Below are 23,988 nucleotides of genomic sequence, written 5' to 3' on the forward strand. Positions count from 1 at the left end.
CTGGTATATTTTAATAGTACATCACTGTCTTAAAAGTGTCCTATCTCTGCAAATATTTTCAGATGCTGTTGTAACAAACATAAATTTGCTGACTTTTGTTTGCAATGTGGCAGAGATCCTGCGAGAAAAATCAAGCCTCTATCTTTGTCCTATGAAGTGCTATTTTGAGCCTATTCTATTCCTGTAGGAAACCTTCACCCTGAAAATTAGACATGGGCACAACACATCTTGTACAGTCATTCTGAACATTTTGATATATTATCTAGAATCAATGCTTCCCCCCCCTTCACTTCAGAAGCAAATTCTGATCTCCTGACTGTGAATATAGCCTTTCCAATGTAGTGCTGCTCTATTTAATATAAGCTCTGATGTCTAGGGTCATAAAATCAATAGTAGGTTCATGTTGGGGAAAAAATGAAGCACTAGTTTTTCAACTAGTATCCAAATTAGGTTTTTCTTTTTAAATACATATCAAAAACACAGAAGTCTCACATTAGTTTGGTGGAATCTAATAATATATATTAAGTTTAAGACAATGTGAATTACAAAAAGAAGCTTTACAGATAACAGATGTTGATCAAACAGCAGGAAGCTGATAAAGAAGTTATCTTTCATAGCCTCATTTCATTTGTTCTAAATTTGAGCATTCACTAAGGGCTACTGCCAAGAAGCGACCCTACCATAACCTTGCCCTTTTCTGCAGAGAAGGAGTTAGGGTACTCTAACATAACTTACATAAGCTATTTTTAAATGGACTTCCTCCCACACAAAGAACACACATCAGTAATGAATAAATTTTATTCTGCAAACCAGATAATGTTAAAAATACAAGAGGCTCGCAGACAAAAAGAGCTTGATCATCAAGCGTTCTTCAGATGAAATCGTATATGACAATCTGTAGATGTTCTAAGATAAATTATTAAATCATCTGCATTTATGAAGCTCTTCATAGCAGTCTAAATTGACCGGAAGCATATGCTGCATCCCCCATCCAATCCTGAAACCATTACCTGTGCCAGTGAGAGCAATAAGATGTTCCCCTAAATCATTATCAGTAAGAGAAAGTGGAACAGTCATTGGAGCATTTTACTTGAGTCACCCTCCAACACTTGCGAGAGTCAAATGACAGCAGAGTGGGAGAGACATTAAGCTACAAGCTGGTGCTCTCACCAGCCCTGCTCCCCAGCAGCAAAGGCGAACTAACCTTACACCGTCATGGGTAGAAGCCCCTACCTGGCATCACAGATCGGCATGAAGCGGGAGAGAGTTTATAGGCACCTCTGGCTGCGGCTAGAGCCCGTTACCTTGGGTGTCACTGAAAGGGCCCTTCTGCTGTCCTTCCTCCCCGGCCCGAGCGCGACCTCCTCCTCCCGGTGGCTGCAGGGGAGGATGCTGAATCACTGTCAGCAGCATCCGCTCCGCAGCTGGCTTCTGCCTCCGAGGCCAGTCTCCCCGCAGCGGCGGCTTCGCGCCCCTGCACCCACGGCAGAGACAGGGAGACGGGAAGGGCCGGGTCTAGCACTGGAACGACCCTGCCAGGCTGCCCCGAGCTGCGCTGGGGTGTGCGTGGGGGGGGGGGATTCAGGGGCTCTCTTGCCTGTACCTCGAGGCTGAAGGGTCCCCGCCACTCCCGGCTCGCTGCGCGGCGCCAGCCCGCGGGCCCTCGCGCCCGGGTCAAGCTCCCTCCCGGGCGGGCAGCACCTGCTCCGAGCCTGCCGCGGCTGGGCGCTGGCGGCAGGCGGGGCCGACGGAGCAAACCATTCCCGGCGAGGGGGGTGGGGCGCGGGCAGAGGGAGGCGGAGACCGGCTCGCGGGGCCGGTGCTCCCCAAGGGCGGGTGAGGGCTCCGGAGCGGGCCCCGCGGCCGGGACTTGTCTTAGGTCCCGCCAGCGCCTGCTCCGCCCTCGGGCGAGGAGGACCCAGCGGCGGAGCCCGTGGCTGGGCAGCGAGCGAGGGGAGGGGGCGCCCTGCTCTGCGAGGCCGCAGCGGCTGCCGCAGGGACCCCGCCTAAGAGCCTAGCGCCGCCCCGGGGCGCTGCTGCCCCACCGCCGCTGTCCAGCGCAGCTCCGGTCGCGCTCTAGGCGCTGCGCTGCTCATGTATAACTTCACCTCCCTCCCCCCCCCCAGGCTATGTCTAGACTACAACGTTTTTTGCTGAAAAAGATACGCAAAATGCAAAGGCATTTTGGTACCTTTCTCCGCTTTTTTTTCTGAAGAGGCTTTTCTGAACTGGGCCAAATTTCGGGAAAAATCCCTCTTTCAGAAGATCCCTTCTTCCTCCTGGCATCAGGAAGACAGGGCTTTTGAAAGAGCGTCTGCTCGGCCTCAAAAAAAAGTGGAAGAGCAAACGTGTTCCCTGGACGTGGCAGAGTTTTTTCAGGATACCTTCAGTAGCCGCGAACCTCCCCACCCCCCCTTCTAGACATACCCTAAATTACTGAGGAACTGACAGTTCCCACAGGGTAAGAACAGCCATACTGGGGTCAGACCAAAGGTCCACCTAGCCCAGTATTCTATCTGCCAACAGTGGCCACTGCCAGGTGCCCCAGCGGGAGTGAACAGAACAGGGAATAATTGAGTGATCCCTCCTATCTATCACCCATTCCCAGCTTCTGGCAAACAGAGGCTGGAAACACCATTTCTATCATCCTGATTAATAGCCATTGATGGACCTATCCTACATTAATTTATCTAGTACTTTTTTGAACACTGTTAAAGACCTGGTCTTCACAACATCCTCTGGCAAGTAGTTCCACAGGTTGACTGCATTGTGTGAAGAAAAACTTCCTTTTGTTTGTTTTAAAACTGCTACCTATTAATTTCATTTGGTGACCCTCAACTCACCTAACAACACTGTTAACCTATCCAACCACACTCTTAGCCTGACAGAAGAATCTGTCCAATTTGGGGAATTCTGTTTATGCTCAAAATGGTTGGGAACCACTGCTTTACATCATCATTCCACACGATGATGGATTACAAGCTGTCAGGAACACTATGGTGCCAACTCTGTCCACACGTGCGACATCATCACAGGACCTAACCACATAAGCCCACTACATAAGAGGCTCATACAACTGCATGTCCACCAATGTGTTCTATGTCATCAAGTGCCAACAATGCCCCTCTGCATATATATTGGCCAAACTGGACAGTCTCTACAAAAAAGAATTAGTGGAGACAAATCAGATATTCAAAATGGTAACACATAGAAACCTTCTGGGGAACATTTTAACTCTTACAAAGCAATTTCAAAAACCAGCTGTAGAGTGAAACTGTGGAACTTGCCTTCATATGCAAATTTGACACATTTAACCAAAGTTTGAACAAAGACATGAACTGGATGGGCCATTATATTCAACGTTTAAATGACATCAAAAGCTAAGTATCGGGCACTTACAGCCCACTGTATTAGCCTCATTTAGCATTCTGATTGACAAGATTTTCCCTCCTCATCTCCTTTCTTTTTCTGCTATTTATTTGTACCTCTGGACCCTTTGCTCCAGTCATCTGAAGAAGTGGGTTGTGCCCACATTAGCTCAGGATACTATCTACATTTTTTGTTAATCTCTAAGGTGCTTCAGGATCATTTGTTGTTTTTCAAGTTTTTTCAGTTACAGACTAACATAGCTACCCCCTCTGAGACCCTAGTTCTTGTGTTATGGGAACAAGTAAATAACTTTTCCTTATTCACTATCTCAACACCAGTCATGATTTTATAGGTCTCTATCATATCATCCCTTAGTCACCTCTTTTCCAAATTGAAAAGTTTCAGTTTTATTTATCTCTCCTCATATGGCAGACGTTCCAAACCCCTAATCATTTTTGTTGCCCTTTTCTGAACTTTTTCCAGTGTCAAGATATCTTTTTTGAGATAAGGTGACTACATCTGCATGCAGTAGTCAAGATGTAGGTGTATAATGGATTCATATAGGCTGTGTCTACATTGGCACCCTTTTCCGGAAAAGGGATGCTAATGAGACAAGTCGGAATTGCAAATGCCGCGGGGGATTTAAATATCCCCCGCGGCATTTGCATGAACATGGCTGCCGCTTTTTTCCGGCTCGGGGCTTTGCCGGAGAAAAGCGCCAGTCTAGACGGGATCTTTCGGAAAATAAAGTATTTTCCGGAAGATCCCTTATTCCTCTTAAAATCAGGAATAAGGAATCTTCTGGAAAAGACTTTATTTTCCGAAAGATCCCGTCTAGACTGGCGCTTTTCTCCGGCAAAGCCTGGAGCCGGAAAAAAGCGGCAGCCATGTTCATGCAAATGCCGCGGGGGATATTTAAATCCCCCACGGCATTTGCAATTCCGACTTATCTCATTAGCATCCCTTTTCCGGAAAAGGGTGCCAATGTAGACACAGCCATAGAGGCACTAAAATATTCTGTCTTACTCTCTATCCCTTTTTAAATTATTCCTAACATTCTGTTTGCTTTTTTGACTGCTGCTGCACATTGTTTTCAAAGAACTAGCCACCATAATTTCAAGATCTCTCTCTTGAGTTATAATAGCTAATTTAGTCCCCATCATTTTGTACATAGAGTTGGGGTTATATTTTTCAATATGCATTACTTTGCATGTATCAATGTTAAAATTCATTCGCCATTTTGTTGCCCAGTCACTTAGTTTTGTGAGATCCTTTTGATGCTCTTCACAGTTTTGTGTCATCTGCAAATTTTGCCACCTCACTGTTTACTCCTTTCTCCAGGTCATTTATAGGATTGGTCCCAATACAGACCCCTGAGGGACACCATTAGTTACCACTCTCCATTATGAAAACTGACCATTTATTCCTGCCTTTTGTTTCCTTTTAACCAGTTATCAATCTATGAAAGGACCATCCCTCTTAGCCCATGACAGCTTACTTGTTTAAGAGCCTTTGGTGAGAGACCCTAACATCAGTGATTCTCAATCAGGTACAGGGAAACCTGCATGGGTAAAAGGAAACCTGCATGGGTAGGTGAAAATAGGGCTGGGGAAGGCAATCCCAGCCTCATCCCTTTTGCCCAGGCCCTGTACCCACAGGAGCCAAGTCCCTCCCCCGCCCAGCTCTACAGGGAGGGCGGGCAGCACATGGCCCCAGCCTCCCTGGCCCTGGAGTTTGGGCAGGGTGGGCAGCACACGGTCCCAGCCACCACCTTAGACCCAGAGCACGAGGAGGGAGGATAGCGCATGGCCCCAGCCTCCCCGGCCCCAGAGCATGGGGAGGGCAGGTGCTTAGGGGCAGCAACACTCCGCCCCCAGTACACCTACAGTAGAGAATGGGTGGGATCAAGCTAGCAGTTTAGGAAGACATTCAAGCTCAGTCCCCTTGTGCATATGTATTACGACAAGAACTTGTCAAACATTTTATGATAGAACATTTTTCTATCAGAAACAGCTGATTCAGTGGTTTTCAGATATTCTATAGGAAAGTGTTGTTTCCATCAAAACCTTTAACACAAACCAGGCAGGTGAATCAGACAGGCCATCTGCTCGCCATAGAGGCAGGCAGCTGGCACGCCAAATCAATGTTTCGGTTCTCCAAAGTTTTTTTCTGAGTTTAATTCCCAACAAAATGTTTGATGTTTTGACTTTTCTTCTGGACTCAGAAATAATTGCTTCTTTAAACTAAAAATCTTTTTCACAACAAAAAGCTTTTGTTTTCTTGGTAGCTCTACTTACCACATTCTTTAATTAAACAAACACATACTACTATTTTTCACATGACTCCAGCCTCAGTCAGTGCACAAGGAATTGGGTAGTTGGTCAATATTTTTATCTTTATAATTCACTGTGTAAAGTCATGTACTTCTTCATGGGTATTTCTACTGTTATTATACCTCACAATGGTAATAGATCTTCGCTACACCTCAGTAAGGTACAGAGTTAATTTTACCCTCATTACTTAGATGAACTACAACAAAGCTAGTCAGGCCAATACTCTCAATATGTCTATTTGAAACCCCAAGGGCCTGAATTTTAAACAATCGGCACATTTGCTGCTCGTATTGGTATCAAATTCTGTTATGTGGTCGGTAAATCTGGAAATCAAGTCCTATGTATCTCAAGGTTGAGTGCTTAAAAACAGTGCTGAGCAATACACAATTAGTGGATGCTTCTGATAATTTTAGTCTAAATGACTTGCCAAACATCACAGGAATTCTGTGCAAAGTCAGGGATAGATCCTATGACTAAAACCTACTATTCTCTTTATACCCCACAGCATTAATGACATACCTTACAACTTTGCACTGAATGAGGCTGGGACCCAATGGAAAAAAACAGATCAAATAATAAAAGGCTATCATATATGCACAAAGTGGTAGAATTAAGGCTGCACAAGCAACTTTATTTCTGGTATTTGCTAATGTTTTTAATGCTTGACTTTTCAACCTTAACAACATTCTTTTTAAGAAGGTTTTTTATCTACAGTTCTACTTTTCCATAGTCTCTGTAACAGTACACAGCCTACCATAGGATCATCACCAGCTAGCTCTGAACCCAAATCTGCATCTCCATGCACAGTCCTTTACCATGAGAGCTAAATGAGTAATTCCATTTATTGACAGAAATGATAGATTGTTGTAATCTGGATATACACCTATTTGGTTCATAGCAGAGGAATGCAGAGATGAAGGATCTCTCTATTCTACATATGGCTCCAGGAGAAGGAACTGAGATGTAGGACCGCTGGATGATACTGTTTGCTAAATGATATTTTTTATTTACATGGTACTCATTCATCTGAGTATCTCAAAATGCTTTATGGGGGTGGGCATGCAGGAGTAGCCCATTTATTTCCATCATAGCTAATCGTTAGAGCAGACATTCATTCTGAGAGGGAGTGAAGCTAAATGGACAAGATTTTGATCAGTCTTTTTAGAAGCCTAAATTTTACTGCAACTGTATTAGAAACCAAGTATAGCCTCTCAGATACTCAGTTACATGATTTGCCATGGGGAATAATACACGCTTGCTTCCTACAACAGGTGTTTAATGCCTTCCTCACTCATGAAGGGCTGTGAAATGCACAGAATTAACATCAATCAGTGAAAGAAGTGAAACTAGAAATATTAGTCTGCCAACTCCTGGTCATGCTTGAGCAACCTTGACTGTGTTCTCTGTAAAATGCCATTAAAATCATGCATTTCTTCTACATAAGACCCACTCTCAAGTAATCCACATATCAGATTCAACACATCCACCCTGCTAAGGATACATAGCCAAAAATACAATATAAAAGTTCACATTTGTTATAACTGGTAAAGTTGTTTAATGGGAAGTATTGCCAGATTTAAAAGCAGGAAGTGAAATTAATCCCAGAGGAAGAATTGAATTATATAGAGAGCCTTATTATGGTTAGTGACTGGGGCTGTGTCCAGACTCAGGGGTTTTTTCGAAAAAAGTAGCCTTTTTTCGAAAAAACTTCCCCTGCGTCCAGACTCAAGCCGCGTTCTTTCGAAATTAATTCAAAAGAACGCGGCTTTTCTTTCGATGGCAGTAAACCTCATTTCACGAGGAAGAACGCCTTCTTTCGAAAGTTCCTCTTTCGAAAGAAGGCGTTCTTCAATGTAAATAGGGCTTCTTCAAAAGAGAGCATCCAGACTCACTGGATGCTTTCTTTCGAAAAAGCAAGCCGCTTTTTCGAAATTTCTCCGTGCAGTCTAGACGCTCTCTTTCGAAAGAGGCTCTTTCGAAAGAAGCCTGCAGTCTAGACATAGCCTGGGTGTTTAGGTCAGATTGCTTTGCTAGGGAAATAGACAGTGTTTTAGAATTCTCTTCTGGTAAATATATAACATGACTATTTCCTAGTTTTTATGGGTTTGAATTTGCTATTTACATCTGCAACCTTAACCAGTTTTCATTATTTTATATTTATATTTAAGTATGTATGAAGATCTATAATATAATGCTTTTATATTGCAAAGATAATCTATGTTTGAAATTCCTGTTGATGTCAGATAAAAGAAATAGTCTTCCGGTGAGACACTAGATTGTAATTCAAGAAATATGGTACAGACTTCCTGTATGACTACAGGAAAGTCACCTTGTGATGGAAATGGTCTGTACTGCATGAATATTGTGTGCTGACCTGGTTATTGGGTTGTTCATTTTCTGATACTGGTTTACTTAAATAGTGAGCTGTCAGGAAAATAAGCAGGAAGGAAGCAGAATGTCTGTAAACACCAAAGGGGTTGCCATTACAGGAAAAGGCCTGGGAAACACACACACACACAAAACTTGTCATCGGGGAGGTGATGGTAAAGGTTTAGGTAATTTAGATATGTAGACTTTGTTTTTTAAAATCTTTTCCCCTTTGTTCCTACTGATAAAATAATAAACAATACTTTGGTTCTAAGAAGACACCACTAGTTGCAGACTGCCACACGAAGAATTGCAGGTGCCCAGTCTAGCTGGATATCCTGGGTAAACAGACTGGCTACATAAGGTACCATAGCCAGGGCATGGTTTAAGAGTGGGAGAACTGTGGAATTCCACTCCAGGAGAGCCAATAGCATGAGACTGGAGAGAGTCCACTCCAAGAAAGACCAAGAAAGGCAAAAAGTTGCAGCCAACCCTGCAACAAAGAAAACTTTGTCACTTGCCCATCTGTAAAATGCATGAGTGTTGTGACAAATTCATTAATATTTATGAGATGTTAAACTACCATAAGAATGCAGCTATACAAGAATATTCAAGATTGGCAGACTGGATATTTAGTGCAAAGAGCTGCCCAGAAAGTTCAGGGTGAAATTACAAGAGTCAGGAGATAGGAAGAGGGAGGCAATGTTGGAGTGAGGCTACTGGACAGGATCTAGGCTGAAGCAAGACTGGGACAGGACTGGAATGGGCTCAGGCAAGGCTGAGCCAGCTACAGGAGTAAGTCGAGATCACCTAATTTTGGCCATTGTAGCATATGGGAGACCATACTTCAAACAAAAAGAGCCCTCTGACCAAAATTCTTAATTTCTAATAAGTTCAGGAAATTATTGTTGCCACCTTTTGACTCGAGTAGCTACTAAAAAGTTCAGGGCCATGAATGGGAGTAGAAATTTATGGTGGAGACTAATATTTTGTGTGATGCATTTTTGTTTATTTACTAGGCATATGCAAATCCTACTTTTGTGAACACAGGAAGTACTGAAGGCAAAAAAGAGTAGTTCCTTAGCTTACAGCCTCACTCCTCTTCCGCTTTCACCAATCCAGGTCCAAAAGCTCTCTCTACCTTCTTCCAGGCTCACACTCTGATTACAGCCTTTTGTTTGGATATCTTCAGGTTTTCAATCACTTTCTGGTGCTCTTTTTTCATCCCTCCTCCCCAACATTATTCAGCTCAAACCATTCTATCCATACAGTTCAAAACTCCTGGAGGGTTCATATCACTTTTGTATTAGATGGGGGGTTGTGATTAATTTATCCTTATAATTATGTTAATTGACAGGTGTGCTCACATCCATCAGTTTCAGTCGGGTTTCAACTCAATCCATAACAACTCAATCAACTTGGATCATAACATTATTCTTGTATAACAAGCTACCTTTATTTTTAGTGTCATAGATTTGTACTATACTAACTAAGAAGGCAATAAATATTACAGACTAGTGTATAATATCCATACCCTGAGTAATTTTCTGGTTTTCCTACTTTCCTTCTTACAGAACACCATTATTAAAGCCTAAATATATCTCAAAATTACCCTGGTGAGCTGGAGACTCAAAAATGTAAATTCTGCTACTTATTATATTCTCTAGCATTTTCTCATCCTCCAAAAATGAAAGATTTCAAAAACATCAACTTTGCACAAATGTTACCCCAAAATATTCATTCTGAGCTAAGAACCTCCTCTAACTGAATTGCACATGGTAAGAATTCTGTTTTCATAGATATAAAACACTGGAGATTGTGTATTTAAAGAGATTCATTACACAATCCTAAATATCAGCACAAATGCAGTACTGTAACCTGCAGAGTTAATAAACCTGTCTCTTATCACACATAGATTTCATTAGCATGTTGATGGTTTATACAGCAAAAGCAACAACATTTTTCAGGCTTGACTTGGATAGGAAACTTCCATAGTCTATTCAGAAAGATAATCCATTTCTAGATATCATACGCACATATTCTGTTTAGTTCTTTCCTGATTATTGCCAAATGCAATAATAACAGAAATTAGCTGTTTTATATTTACAGAATGTATTTGATTTACATCTGTAATTGAAAATTAAAAATTTTATCTGAAGACATTAGATACAATAATGTATTTTTTTATTCCTTTTTAGTTGCTCATGTATTGATGTGCACTAACATTATCTGTTCACTGGGAAGGCAAATTCTGATTGTACCTTATCTATCAGGCACAACAGGTGAGAATATCACTAGTTGTTAGTACATTGGGTGATGTGCGGGAAACTGTTTTGATGTGTATTTGACATTTTAGTTTTGTCTTTGCTCTGTCCTAGAATCAAAAATGCAATAAAAAAAAGAACTGTAAGTAATTGGTAACAGGACTTTTGATGCATTAATTAAGTTGTGAATTCTAACCTACTTGATTTGTTTTATGTAGTGCTATTTAGGCATTTAAAATATAACTCAGATTTACAAGAAAGTATGAGTTCAAATATTGTTATGCCTTAAACACAACTGTAATTTGAATTTACATTTTTATAGTGATAAAGATAATGTGAATATCTTGGAACAACCATCAACTGGAATAATGGAGCTATACTGACTTACACTAAGTGCAGATCTGGCCCACAGTTGCGTAGGAAGGCAAGTTTTATTGAACGTAGAACAAACATTTTACATTTTAATGTCTTATTAATGTCTGTGAACAGTGATATAAAAAGGAACCCTGTCTCTGTAAAAGCATACTACACAACAATAGTACTCCAAAATCCATAAAGATACAATATTTAAGATCAAATACCTTATTTTGCATAAGCAGGCAAGTTTTTTTGCTAGTAGAATCTTCTTAAACAAAGAATGAGACAGCAAGGTAGAAAATATTATAAACACATATAAAAGTCCTAAGGAATCAAGCTAATTTCTGGCATCATTCTTGATGTTCTGCATGTGCTTGGAAAAAAAACCCCCACATGATTAAGAGCACGAAAAAAATGTAATGCTTTTCTTGTGTGTATTACATACTAGCTTTCTTTAAATGACATATATTAATTCTACACAAACCTTTTCCTTTATATAAAAAAAAGGCTCCAGTCTGAATCTGTTGCTAACTTTCCATAATCACAGAAGCAATTTTTTATAATAATTGAACATTTTCTTACAATATTTTCACATGATTTTGCATTTTTTATATATTTAAAGAATTTTAGAATGAAAAAGATGTATGTGGTCATCTGGTGCATCTTCCTACCTAGTCAGGATTGGTTCGTACAGTATATTTACTGATACATTATACAATCTAGTTTTCAATTTCTCAAGCAGTAGAGCATCTGCTACTTCTCTAACTTAATAAATCTTGCTATGATATTCAATCTTCATAAAATGATGTACATTAAAAAACATAGAAATTAACTGTTTAAATTTTTCTTTAAAGAGAAATATATAAAGAGGGGTGAGAAATTTTCATTCCAAAATGTTTCTTCAACTGCTGGAAGAGAAAGGTAAAACATATTCACAGTTAATAAAATAAAGAATCATAGGACTGAAATGGGCCTTATACAATTTTCTACTTTATATTTAGCAGGACTAAATATTATCTACATCATCCCCCACAGCTATTTGCCTAAATTGCTCTTAAAAACTGTGAATAACTGAGATTTCACAACTCTCCAGGGCAATTTATTCCTAATATCCAACCAAAACTGCCCTTGTTGTAATTTAAGCTCATTGCTTTTTGCACTGTCCTTTGCAGGCAATCTTTTCCCATTTTGTATGTGTGTAAGTGATTGTTCCTGCCTAAGTGGAGTACTTTGCATTAGTCAGTATTGAATTTTATCCTATGTACTTCAGACCACTTCTCCAGTTTGTCCAGATCATTTTGAACATTAAAGCATTTGCAACTCTTAGACAACTCTTGTGGAATGAGCTTGGATAACTAATGGAGGCCGTCTGTCCTGCATCGAATAGGCCAATTGTATGCATGAAGAAATCCATTTGGAAATATGTTGCTTGGAAACTGGCTGGCCCTTTGTCGTGTTCACGTAGGACACAAATAATCTTGGCGTTCTTCTGAAGTCCTTAGTGCGTTGCAGGTAGAAGGCTAAGGCTCTTGAACATCCAATGTATGCAGTGCTGCCTGGGTGCTGTCCACATGTAGATTTGGGAAAAACACAAATAATTATATGGATTTGTTGCAATGGAACAAGGTAGGTATCTATGGGTATGTCTACACTACAGCACTAATTCGAACTAACTTAATTCGAATTAGTTAATTCGAACTAAGATAATTCGAACTAGTGCATCTAGACCTAAAACCTAGTTCAAATTAGCGTTTTGCTAATTCGAACTAGCATGTCCACATTGAGTGGACCCTGAACTGAGGTTAAGGATGGCCGGAAGCAGTGCCGGCAGGTCATCAGAGTAGGACTTAGAGCGTGGAGCTGCTGTCTCAGGCTAGCCTAGGGCTGTGCTTAAAGGGACCCGACCCCCACCCCGGACAGACAGTTCTCAGGGGTTCCCCACTTGCAAAGCAGTCCTGGCTTGGAGTGCCCTGAGTGCCCACACTTGGCACATCACAGCACTCGGCCATCAGCCCGGCTGCACTTGCCGCAGGCTGCCATCCGGAGGGGGGGTCAATCAAGGGGCTTCAGGAGAGTTTCCACCCCGAGGAGCCCGCAGAGCCACCCCATCCCTCCCCATTGGGGGCTCATACCCCATTCCTCCCTCACCTCCTTCCACTTACTCCTCCCTAGCCCCCCTTCCTGATGTACAAAATAAAGGACACGTGTGTTCAAAAATAGAAACTCTCTTTATTGAACAAAACTCGGGGAGACTGGGAAAAGGAGGTGGGAGAGGGGAAGAGAGAGGCTGGGAGAGGGGAGGGCAACTAAAATGATCAGGGGTTTGGAACAGGTCCCATATGAAGAGAGGCTAAAGAGACTGGGACTTTTCAGCTTAGAAAAGAGAAGATTGAGGGGGGATATGACAGAGGTCTATAAAAGCATGAGTGGCGTGGAGAGGGTTCATAAAGAAAAGTTCTTCATTAGTTCCCATAATAGAAGGACTAGAGGACACCAAATGAAATGAATGGGTAGCAGGCTTCAAACTAATAACAGAAAGTTGTTCTTCACAAAGCAAATAGTCAACCTGTAGAACTCCTTGCTGCAGGAGGCTGTAAAGGCTAGAACTATAATAGAGTTTAAAAAGAAGTTAGATAAATTCATGGACGCTGGGTCCACGGAGTGGTATTAGCCAGGGGGTAGAAATGGTGTCCCTGGCCTCTGTTTGTGGAAGGCTGGAGATGGATGGCACGAGACAAATGGCTTGGTCATTGTTTTGGTCCATCCCCTCCAGGGTCCCTAGTGTTGGCCGCAGTCGGCAGACAGGCTACTGGGCTAGATGGACCTTTGGTCTGAACCAGTACGGCCATTCTAAGCTCAGGGCTCAGGGTCGGGGGTCTCACTGGACCACCCTGATTTTCATGCAAACCTGCTCCTGGGTGGCCAGGCTGGCAGCTATCCTGCCCTAGATGGCTACTTTCCTGTGCCTAGTGTGGAGGTCGTGGATGAGATCCACGATGTCCGCACTAGACCAGGTGGGCGCCCACCTCTTGCGGCCCCGGGCAGGCTCCTGGGAGCCGCCAGCCTGGTCCCGGAAAGAGGCGGAGGGCTGGGTGGCAGCGGGTGGCTGGCTCGATCCGTGCCAGGTGCAGGGTCTGCTGGCTGGGTGCTGGCAGGCTTGCACCTGGCATGGACACCGTAGCCAGCCTGTGCCCCTTTAAGGGCTCTGGGGCCGGGAGGGGGGCAGATGAGTTTCCCTGGTGGTGCCCAGAGTGGCCACCAGGGCAAGCTGGGGAGGGCTAGCCTCCCACTAGTTCGAATTAAGTGGCTACACAGCCCTTAATTCAAACTGCTTAATTCAAACTAGGCGTTAGTCCTCGTAGAATGAGGTTTACCTAGTTTGAATTAAGCACTCCGCTAGTTTGAATTAAGTTTGAACTAGCGGTTTGTATGTGTAGCGCCTATCAAAGTTAATTCGAACTAACATCTGTTAGTTCGAATTAACTTTGTAGTGTAGACATACCCTTAGGGAGGAACTTCGGGTGGGTCCTAAGGACAACCTTGTCCTTGTGGAAAACTGTGTAAGGCTGGTCTGCCATGAATTGCGCTATCTCTCCTACTCTCCTGGCTGATGTTATTGCCACGAGAAAGGCCAGCTTCATGGAGAGATGTTGTGCAATCCCACTTGATATGTCCTTCCAGCTTAACTATGAACCACTAATTACTGTCTGGGATCAGTTTTCCAACCAGTTTTGCACTCAACTTATAGTAGCTCTGTCTAGGGTACAGTAGCTCATAAGGGCCATTCCTCCAAGGTGAGCACCACTTTTGAAGTGGTTGGCCCTTTATATCCCCCATTTAATTAAATGGGAATTGAGATCCCACCACAGATGATAGGAGGCCATCAATATTTTGCAGCAAACTTTGTAGAAGATTTAGCAAATAGATAGTTGTAAGTTAACAATACAATTCTCTCAAATCAAGCATCCAAAAAATATGCTTTGCTCTAACTTCAGTGAAATCCTTTGCATTGCACTGGGGGAAAAGTACTTTTATTTAATAAAAATGTTCAATATATCCAGATTCAAAGCAGGTGAGACTATTCTAAAGAACTTATTTTAATTCTGTGGTAATAATGCTTACATGTTCAGCTTCAGACCAGGCAGTTTCTTTTAAAACTTTTGTTAGTTCAGTAACTGAAGATAGATTTAGTATTGTATTTCTACCTAATGCAACCAAACATACTCATATAATTACTTCCATCCAGGGTAAAAAAATGCTTCGCAAATATTAATTAATTAAAACATCACATCACCACTCTGAGTAGGTATTTTATAGCTAGATGGTGAAAATGAGGCACAGAGAGGATAACTAACTTTAAGGAAATGTATGGGAGATAAATAAATGTCTGTGCTTTAGCCACAAAAAATTCATCTTAGAAAAGGGAAATAAATCCCTTGTTATCAGACATTAGAGAAACTGTGATCAATTAAAACAATACAGAGTGGAGATTTAATTAATTATATATTTGCTCTCCTCCTGGTCTTCAGTTGAGATGTGAAACAAGGACCAAAATTTACCAACTTTTATTTTTACTTAGATATAGCTTTCATCATTTTGAATCACTTCTAAAATGGACTGCATTTACAACACTGGATATCTGAAATGAAACTAACAAAACCTGAACTTATTAACAAACCAAAGCAGGATATTAAAATGCCCAGATGTTTGAGTTGGATTGGAAAATAGGATTGTTTATTTTTATAAATTGTAAATAAATTTTCTTTCAGAGACAACAGCTGTGTGTACATAATTACCACTGTAAACAAAACATTCCATAAGGAATACCTTTTTATACTATAAATCTCAGGTTTAGTTAATCTTTTTCACATACTTTTAATGCTTCTGTTATTTCCAGTCCTCCAAGAATGGCGGGGCACTTTTTATGATGATATATAAAATAGTACTATAATGATAAGGGAAATCAAAGCTTATACTATACTTCCAGGTATAGGTTAATTAATTACTGTGGTTCAGCCCCCGTTCCATTCTTTCGGCTATACATGACAAAGCCCAGGTTTCAGCCTTCCATACATGATGTAATCCCTGAATAATTATGATCGTCATTATTATACTCCACATTTATCATCCATACACTTCTCCATAGATGTCAAAGTGATTTTTCTGTAGTTTTTCAAAGTATTCATTTAACTTTGGGAAAAATGGGAAAAGTGAAATATAAGAGCTTAAGTGATTTGGTCATGATCACAAAGAAGACAGTAGCAGTTTGAGAAATCATAACATGCTATCCTTTTCTTTCATTTTCATGCCCTGGTCACTGGACTGTGGTGTCTGAAGGGTGTAATTGAAGGAATACACTCAGCTCCTGGAACTTCAGGCTGAAGTACTACCAATGTGTTGGTAGAACTCCATGCCACCATCAATGCTGGGCTGTAACTAAGCGCTACTTGTTCCTCCCCTGCAAACTGCTCTGGCAGTGGGAAGGGGGGATGAGATCAGAGTCATCTCTGGGTGCCTCCACTTGTTGTTTGGGCCTGGGCAACAACCTGAGGTTCTTGCAGCTGGAGGAACTTCTGTAGTTGGATCATCTTTCCTGTGCTGTGAGAATGTCCCATCAAAGGGGGCTTCTTTGCTCTGACTGAGCAGAAGAGGGACAGGACTTACCAGCTCCTGCAGAGCTGCCGTGGGTGAGGAGACCCTTTTGGGTTGGACCCCGATGGTTACAACACTATGAAATTTCAGGTTTAAACATCTGGAAATGTGAAATTTACCAATTTTCAAATGCTATGGCCCTAAAATTGGCCATAATGGACCATGAATTTCGTAGGGCCCTACTTATTGCATAAAAAACTATCCATCCAGAAGCCAGAATAAGGCTATGTCTATACTGCAAGTTTCTTTCAGAATAAGCTTTTCTGGAAGAGATCATCTGGAAAAGCTTATTTCGCAATAGCGCATCCATACACAAAAAGCGCAAGGAAATAGCAATTTGCTATTTTGAAAGATAGCGTCCACCTTGATTGGATGCTATCTCACATTTAAGGTCACCCAGAACCAGTTCAGGCAGGGCATTAGGTCAGCAGTTGCTTCTGGGTGCTGTTGCCTAAGGCTATCTGAGACGCGTGCTTAAAGGGACCCCCCCGGACAGCCATTTCTCAGCTTCTTCTGATTGTTTGCCTACCTCTCCAAGGGACAACAAAGCAATTGTAGTGCGTGCTCTGGTTGCCATCTTTTGGACACCACAGCACACTCCTTGCCATGGAGCCAGACTTGCCTCTGGGCATGCAATGGCCCCAGGCTGCCGTGCTGCAATTTCTGCAGCAGTTTGTGCAGGCTGCCTTCCTGGTCCTGCAGGAGCTCGACACCGAGCTCATCATCAAGATCATCTGCCTGTGTGCATGAGGAAGGCCCTTGCAACTGCACCCCGTGGTGGAGAGAAGGTTCTGGAGGCTAGACACCAGTTCTGACTGGTGGGACCAGCTGGTGATGGAACGGTAGGACGACCAGCAGTGTCTCCATAACTTCCATACGAGGAAGGCAACCTTCATGGAGCTGTGTGCCTGGCTCGCTCCTGCGATACATCTTCTCCATGGAAAAGCGGGTTCTAATTGCCGTCTGGAAGCTCACCACCCCAGACAGTTACCAGTCTGTGGGCAACCAGTTCGGTGTGGGAAAGTCCACCATCAGGCCCTCCTCATGGAGGTAAGGCACTCTCGGGCTGCAGTCCCTGTAGGGGGGAAATACTGAAAAGGGGAACCCTCAGGAAAGGGGTGGGTTGAGGTGTGGGAGTGGGCTGGTGGGAAACCCCATCCCTGGAGGGTTCTGCAGTCCTGCCCTCACACAGCCCTGTGGGGGGCAGCCTCATAAGGGGTGGCTCCTGGGGTATTTGTGGGGGGGAAGAAAAGGGGAAGCAGGGACCTCCCAAGAGCTTAGGCACCCCCTTTGAGTCTCTGTTTGTGTTTTTGTTTGTCTTCTTCTGCAGGTGGTAAGGGCAAGAAACTCTGTCCTGCTGCGCAGGGTCATCTGCCGGAGAGACCTGGACCCCATCATGGCTAGATTTCCTGCCCTGGGCTTCCCCAACTGTGGGGGTGGGGCATAGATGGAACTCACATCCACATCCAGGCCCCAGAAAATTGAGCTGCCCAGTACATTAACCTCAAGGGCTATTTTTTGATGGTCCTGTGGGCCCTGGTTGACCATTGCAGATAGTTTCCAGACATTTTTGTTGGGTGGTCAGGTAGGGCACATGACGCTCGCATCAGTAGAAACTCTAGCCTCTGCCAGACGCTGGAGGATGGCACATTCTTTCCCCAGCGTGACTTAAGGGTTGGGGACATGTAGATGCTACTGTGCATTGTGGGGGATGCGGCCTATCCCCTCATGCCATGGCCGATGAATATGTATACCAGCCACGTGAATCTGAGCAGGGACCATTTCAATGTCTTCCTGGGCAGGGCCTGCATCCAGGCTGAATGTGCCTTTGACCGCTTGAAGGCAAGGTTCAGGTGCCTCCTGACCCACCTCGATGTGGAGAAGCACAATATCCCGTAGGTGGTCTCGGCCTGTTGTGTCTTACACAACATTGTGGAGAGCAAGAAGGAGGCCTTTCTTCTGAGGTTGGGGGAAAAGGCCACCTGGGAAGGACGGGCCTTCCAGCAGCCATGCACAGCTGCCACCCTGCAGGCCCATACGGTGGGGGTGCGCATCCCAGAGAACTCCCTCCCCATGGAATCCACCTATAGTTTATGGGAATGCTTCCTACATTCTAAGTCTCCCCTTAAAAACAAGCCATTCACTATGGTTTCTATCTATGGTGAGTGTGAAGAAAGCCCATAGCAAGGAGCTGAGGGTATAGTGCTGTTGTGATGCCTTCCTGAGTCTGCAAGCAGCCTGAAATGAGCTCAGAAACAAACAGCTCAAGTGTCCATCTACAGATCTCAGACCCCGGCCACTCATCTCAAATGCCAAAGCGTCCGGTCTCCCCCCTCAGCACGGAGCAGGTGCCACGAAGGTTGGGGCAGGGCCAGACACAGCCGGGAATCGATGCCAGGGTCCGGTTTGTTACTAAATGCTCTCATCTCCCTCTCCCTGTCTAACAAAGGTGGCAAGAACCCAGTGATCCAGCTCCAGGAAGGGCAGGTGCAGAACGAGACAGCTTCGCAGCAGTTCTGCTACGCCAACCCAGGGACACCAAAAATGACATGACATATGGACCCACATGCAGTTAGGAACCAGCGACCGCTTGGCCTGCTGCTGCAGAGCAAGGGCCGTGTCTCTCTGCCCCATCGTTTGCATATAAGCCAAGACGCGCAAAGAAAGAGGCTTTGCCGGGTTTGTGCTCACCAGCAAACGCGCCTCAAACGCCAGCCTGCTTGGTCCTATTGCCTGCACTGGGGAGAGAAAGGGGATAACCGGGTAAGGGCCAATTGCTGCGACAGACCCATCTTGCCTGCCTCTGGTAGCGCCTGCCTTTGGGCCAGTCCCAGGTGGTTTCTCAGCCTTTGCTGTGCTCTTCCCATCTTGGGGTTTTTGTAGCATTAGCAACCACACTGTGCCAGATGCTCTTTAGCAGGGGTAGGCAAGATACAACCCGTGGGCCAGATCCGGCCTGCCAAGCCATGTTATCTGGCCCGCCCCGCCACTCCACTGCCCCCTGGCCAATTGAGGCCTGAAGGCAGGGATGTGCGTGAAGCCATTCACTGTTCAAAACGTCTGGCAGCTCCCTGTAGGCAGGGCATGGACAGGGGGCAAGAGACTCCGTGCACTCCCCAGTCCCCAACTGTCCTGAGGAGGGGAAGTGCACAAAGTGTCCTCTCCCTGCCAGGGGTATGCGGCACCTATGGGGGACTCCCCCTTCTGGAGGGGGGGGGCAGACCACAACCATGAGCCAGAGTCTCTGCAAAAGTGATTGCCCACCCCTGCTCTCACAGCATGTGGGAGCACAGTAAGGCCAAAGAATGACCTTGTCCACAGCCTCTTTTCAGTGGAGGCCGGTGGTGGGAGGGCGTCCCCCCCAGGGGTCAGTGAAAGGGTATCCCCTCCTCCAGGGGTCAGAAATGTGTCTGGCCTCCCAGACCCTTTGAGCAGGAGGTCAGGAGAGCTCTGGGGCTGCCTCCTGGGGCTGCCTGTCACATGCATCTGACGAAGTGGGTCTTTGCCCACGAAAGCTTATGCTCCTACACTTCAGTTAGTCTATAAGGTGCCACAGGACTCCTCGTCGCTTTTGCAGATTCAGACTAACACGGCTACCCCTCTGATACTTGTCACAGACTGGCGCTGCAAGTGCATCCATGTGTACAGACGGCAGCGTGAGGGAAAGGCCGAGAAGGCTCACCCATGATCAAACCACAGCCCCTCAGCACCCACCACCCCTGCCCTGTGTGTGTGAAAAACTAAGCGCATTCCCCTGCTGATCCCTCCCCGGCCTCGGAGGATGCCTGGGAGACATCCAGGCCCTGGGTTACTATCTTCAGCATGATGGTCACCATGCTGGCTGTCTCCTCTTCCTCCTCCAGCTCATCATCCTCCTTCTCCTCCTGGGCTGGGATCCCCGGACGGGCGACAACAGGCATCTCCACTCCCAAGTCCACAACCAGAGTAGGGAGGGGTGCACCACCCCCTAGGATGCCGTGAAGTTCATTATAATAGCGGCAGTAGTGGTGTTCTGCCCCGGACTGAGAGCTGCATTCCCTAGCCTTGACATAGCCCTGCCAGAGCTCCTTGACCTTACTCCTCACTTGCTCCAGAGTCCTGGGGTGGCGACCCATTGGAGCCAGGGTCTCGGCCATCCAGCCATATATGTTCTTGTTCCTGTGTCTGGAGTGGAGATCCTGGAAGGTCTCCTCCTTGTTCCATACTCCAGGAGGGCCAGGATCTCCACTCCAGACCAGGACGGCACACATCTTTTTGCAGGCTTCTTGGAGAAACAAAACACATTCCCACATGCCTCAGTGCACATAAAATTATTCTGCACATGGATGTTAAAGATTAGAGAGAACATTGCTACCCAGTATGTGTCACTGCCTCCTGACTGACATTTTAAAAGTGACACTGGCACTTCCAATCAGACGCCCTACACCCTTCTCCACCACGACAGGCAGACTGCAGAGGCGGTTAAACCCATGTCAGACCTCATTGCCATTCAATCCACCCTCTGCTCCCCAGAGAAACTGTTAGTCAGATTTCATAAGGCATTTGATACAGTCCCGCATGACCTTCTTATCAATAAACTAGGCAAATACAACTTAGATGGGGCTACTGTAAGGTGGGTGCATAACTGGCGGGATAACCATTCCCAGAGAGTAGTTTTTAAGAGTTCCCAGTCATGCTGGAAGGGCATAGCAAATGGGGTTCCACCGGGGTCTGTTTTGGGACTGGTTCTCTGTTCAATATCTTCATCAACAATTTAAATGATGGCATAGAGGGTACTCTTATTAAGTTTGCAGATGATATCAAGCTGGGAGGGATTGCAACTGCTTTGGAAGATAGGGTCATAATTCAAAATGATCTGGACAAACTAGAGAAATGGTCTGAAGTAAATAGGATGAAGTTTAATAAAGACAAATGCAAAGTACTCCACTTAAAAAGGAACAATCCATTTCACACATACCGAAGGGACTTGACTGTCTAGGAAGGAGTACTTCTGAAAGCGATCTAGTGTTCCTAATGGACCGCTAGGTAAATATGAGTCAACAATGTGACACTGTTGCAAAAAAACCAAACATGATTCTGGGATGCATTAACAGGAGTGTTGTGAGAAAGACACGATAAGTCATTCTTCCGCTCTATTCTGTGCTTATTAGGCCTCAGTCGTGTCCAGTTCTGGGCACCACATTTCAAGAAATATGTGGAGAAATTGGAGAGGGTCCGGAGAAGAGCAACAAAAATGATTAAAAGTCTAGAAAACATGAGCTATGAGGCAAGGCTGAAAGAATTGGGCTTGTTTAGTTTGGAAAAGAGAAGACTGAGAGGGGACAGGATAGCAGTTTTCAGGTATCTAAGGGAGTGTCACAGGGAGGAGAGGGGGGAGGGAGTTGTTCTCCTTGGCTTCTGATGATAGGACAAGAAACAAGGGGCTTAAACTGCAGCAAGGGAGGTTTAGATTGGGCATTAGGAAAAACGTCCTATCTGTCAGGGTGGTTAAACACTGGAATAAATTGCCTAGGGAGGTTGTGGAATCTCCATCACTGGAGATATTCAAGAGCACATTAGACAGGGATGATATAGATGGTGCTTGGTCCTGCCATAAGGACAGGGGACTGGACTTGATTATCTCTTGAGGTCCCTTCCAGTTCTAGTATTCTATGATTCTATGAACTATGAATTAACTCTAACAGGTTAAACTACAAAGCTAACTATCAACATTATTTTCTCTGACTAGATTCTCTGAAGATAGAAATTCACTCCATCTGCAACCGAGGGCAGCAATAAAGGAACTGGTGGAAGCTGGACTGTGCATGCAAAGAGAGAGGCACGAATGTCAAAAGACGCCTGATGCATATGCACCATCTGGCTAGCTACTCCTAGGAAAAACTCCAAACTGCGGCACCGGGATGACCTGATAGCAACAGTGGAGCACCTACAGGGACATCACTTGAAGAAGAACTCTATTATGTGTTTAAAGTAAAAGCTATTCATATCTTAAAATTGATAGGGTCTAGTTTTTAAATCTTACTACAACCCCATTACTCTGTTTCCCTGGCATAGAGGGACTTAAAGGGTCAGAGCAGCTCCTTGTGGAAGTCTCCAGAGACAAAATCTGCATATGCAAATGTAAACATGAACTGTCATTTCAGCTCCGAAGAGTAAGGCGTGCGGGGAACAGAAGGGGGCTGAAGTGGGAGTGGACAGGGAACTGCACTTCAGCAAATTATGGGAACCAGAAGTTCATACATTGCAGCAAATTAGAATAACCTCAGAAGCTACTGTATGTAATCTACAGTGACAGAAGAGGTATCATTCTAGGAACACCATCTCCCTGAAGTATGGTAGCTGGGCCAATGAAAGCATTCTACCATGCACCTAACTGCAATTATGTATGGGTTAGGCTGGCATAGGACAGCACTCAGGATATGGATTTTTCATACCCCTGAACACCATAGGTATGTTGACCTAAATATTAAGCACAGACCTGGCCTTAGCTACATCAACAGAAGCATTCTTCTACCCATGCTAGAGGTTAGTTCAACATAACATCCATCCATGATGGGAATTTTTTACATTAGGGTCCTCACCCCCTTAAACTCTTACAAGTCAGGTCAGGGGGACAGGACTTGGATCCACTCTGGGCACCACTAAAAAATTATACAAACCTGCCACCTCTACATACTTGCTATTTACACCAGTAATTTCAGGTTTTGAAACTGAAACATAAAGCCAATTCACAAGAAAACTCAGAGGGTATGTTTACACTACAAGATAAGGTTGAATTAAGATGCACAACTTCAGCTATGTTAATTTCATAGCTAAAGTCAAAGTACCTTAATTTGAAATTTGGGGCTGTCCACACTGCAGGAAGTTGAACGGACAACACTCTCCCTTTGACTTCCCTTACTCCTCATGGAAGCAGGACTACCAGCATCAACCTGAGTGCCCCTCTTAGTTCAAATTAGCATGTCTTCACTACACCCGCTAGTTCAAACCTTGGAAGATTGACAACTGCAGCTTCGGTCTTTTCTGTAGTGTAGATGTACCCAGACTATTCAAATACCACACATAATTTTTTAGTATCTTTATAGGAAGTTCATTTCAAAAACAGGACATTTATAGAGTCAAGCAGAACATGAAATGAATTGCTATCAATAGTAAGGCCATGAAGAATTTAGTATTTTGTCTACATTATACAGCAGTGAGCTGTTTCCTTAGAAGTAACAGATGTAATGCAACAAAATGCTTTTATGAAAAATGGTGAAAATGTGTTTTTGTTTAGTGGCACTAGGGGGTGGTAGTGGAAAAGTAAATATATCTACCATGCATTCTGTTTTAAATCATCCTTATTTTGAGAAAAGCCATTTTATAAAACATAGAGTTTGGTAGCCTTTACTGTTATGATTAGGACTTTTAGAATAATTTTTAAAAACCTACATAGAGATATAATATAGGAATCTTTAAATAAAATTGTATTTTTTTTTATTTCTTCCTACTTTTCCCAAGACTCAGTAATGATGTTCAGCAAACTCTATTCTCACAGGGTATTTCTACACTACAACGTTAATTCGAACTAACTTAGTTCGAATTAGTTAATTCGAACTAAGCTAATTCGAACTAACGCATCCAGACTAAAAAACTAGTTCGAATTA

General features: G+C 44.0%; 1 protein-coding gene across 12 annotated transcripts in view; it reads right to left on the bottom strand.

Annotated features, from left to right (window-relative positions):
• The window catches only part of TTLL7 (tubulin tyrosine ligase like 7), a 138,810-nt gene that overhangs the window by 109,102 nt on the left and 5,720 nt on the right, over positions 1 to 23,988 (bottom strand). For 5 of the 12 annotated variants that reach the window (XM_025183193.2, XM_006120299.4, XM_025183191.2 and 2 more), the window contains exon 2: positions 10,915 to 10,955. The exons of 1 other annotated variant lie outside the window; for it this stretch is intronic. In XM_025183193.2, coding sequence (XP_025038978.2) covers positions 10,915 to 10,926 — 12 coding nt within the window. In that variant the 5' untranslated portion in view covers positions 10,927 to 10,955. Of the gene's footprint in view, positions 1 to 1,233; positions 1,574 to 1,603; positions 2,002 to 4,867; positions 4,931 to 10,914; positions 10,959 to 23,988 lie in introns of those variants that run through there. 6 more of the 12 variants (XM_075936347.1, XM_025183192.2, XM_075936348.1 and 3 more) reach the window with 6 other exon arrangements.

Source organism: Pelodiscus sinensis, chromosome 9, assembly GCF_049634645.1.
Source record: "Pelodiscus sinensis isolate JC-2024 chromosome 9, ASM4963464v1, whole genome shotgun sequence".
Classification (NCBI taxonomy): Eukaryota; Metazoa; Chordata; order Testudines; family Trionychidae; genus Pelodiscus; species Pelodiscus sinensis.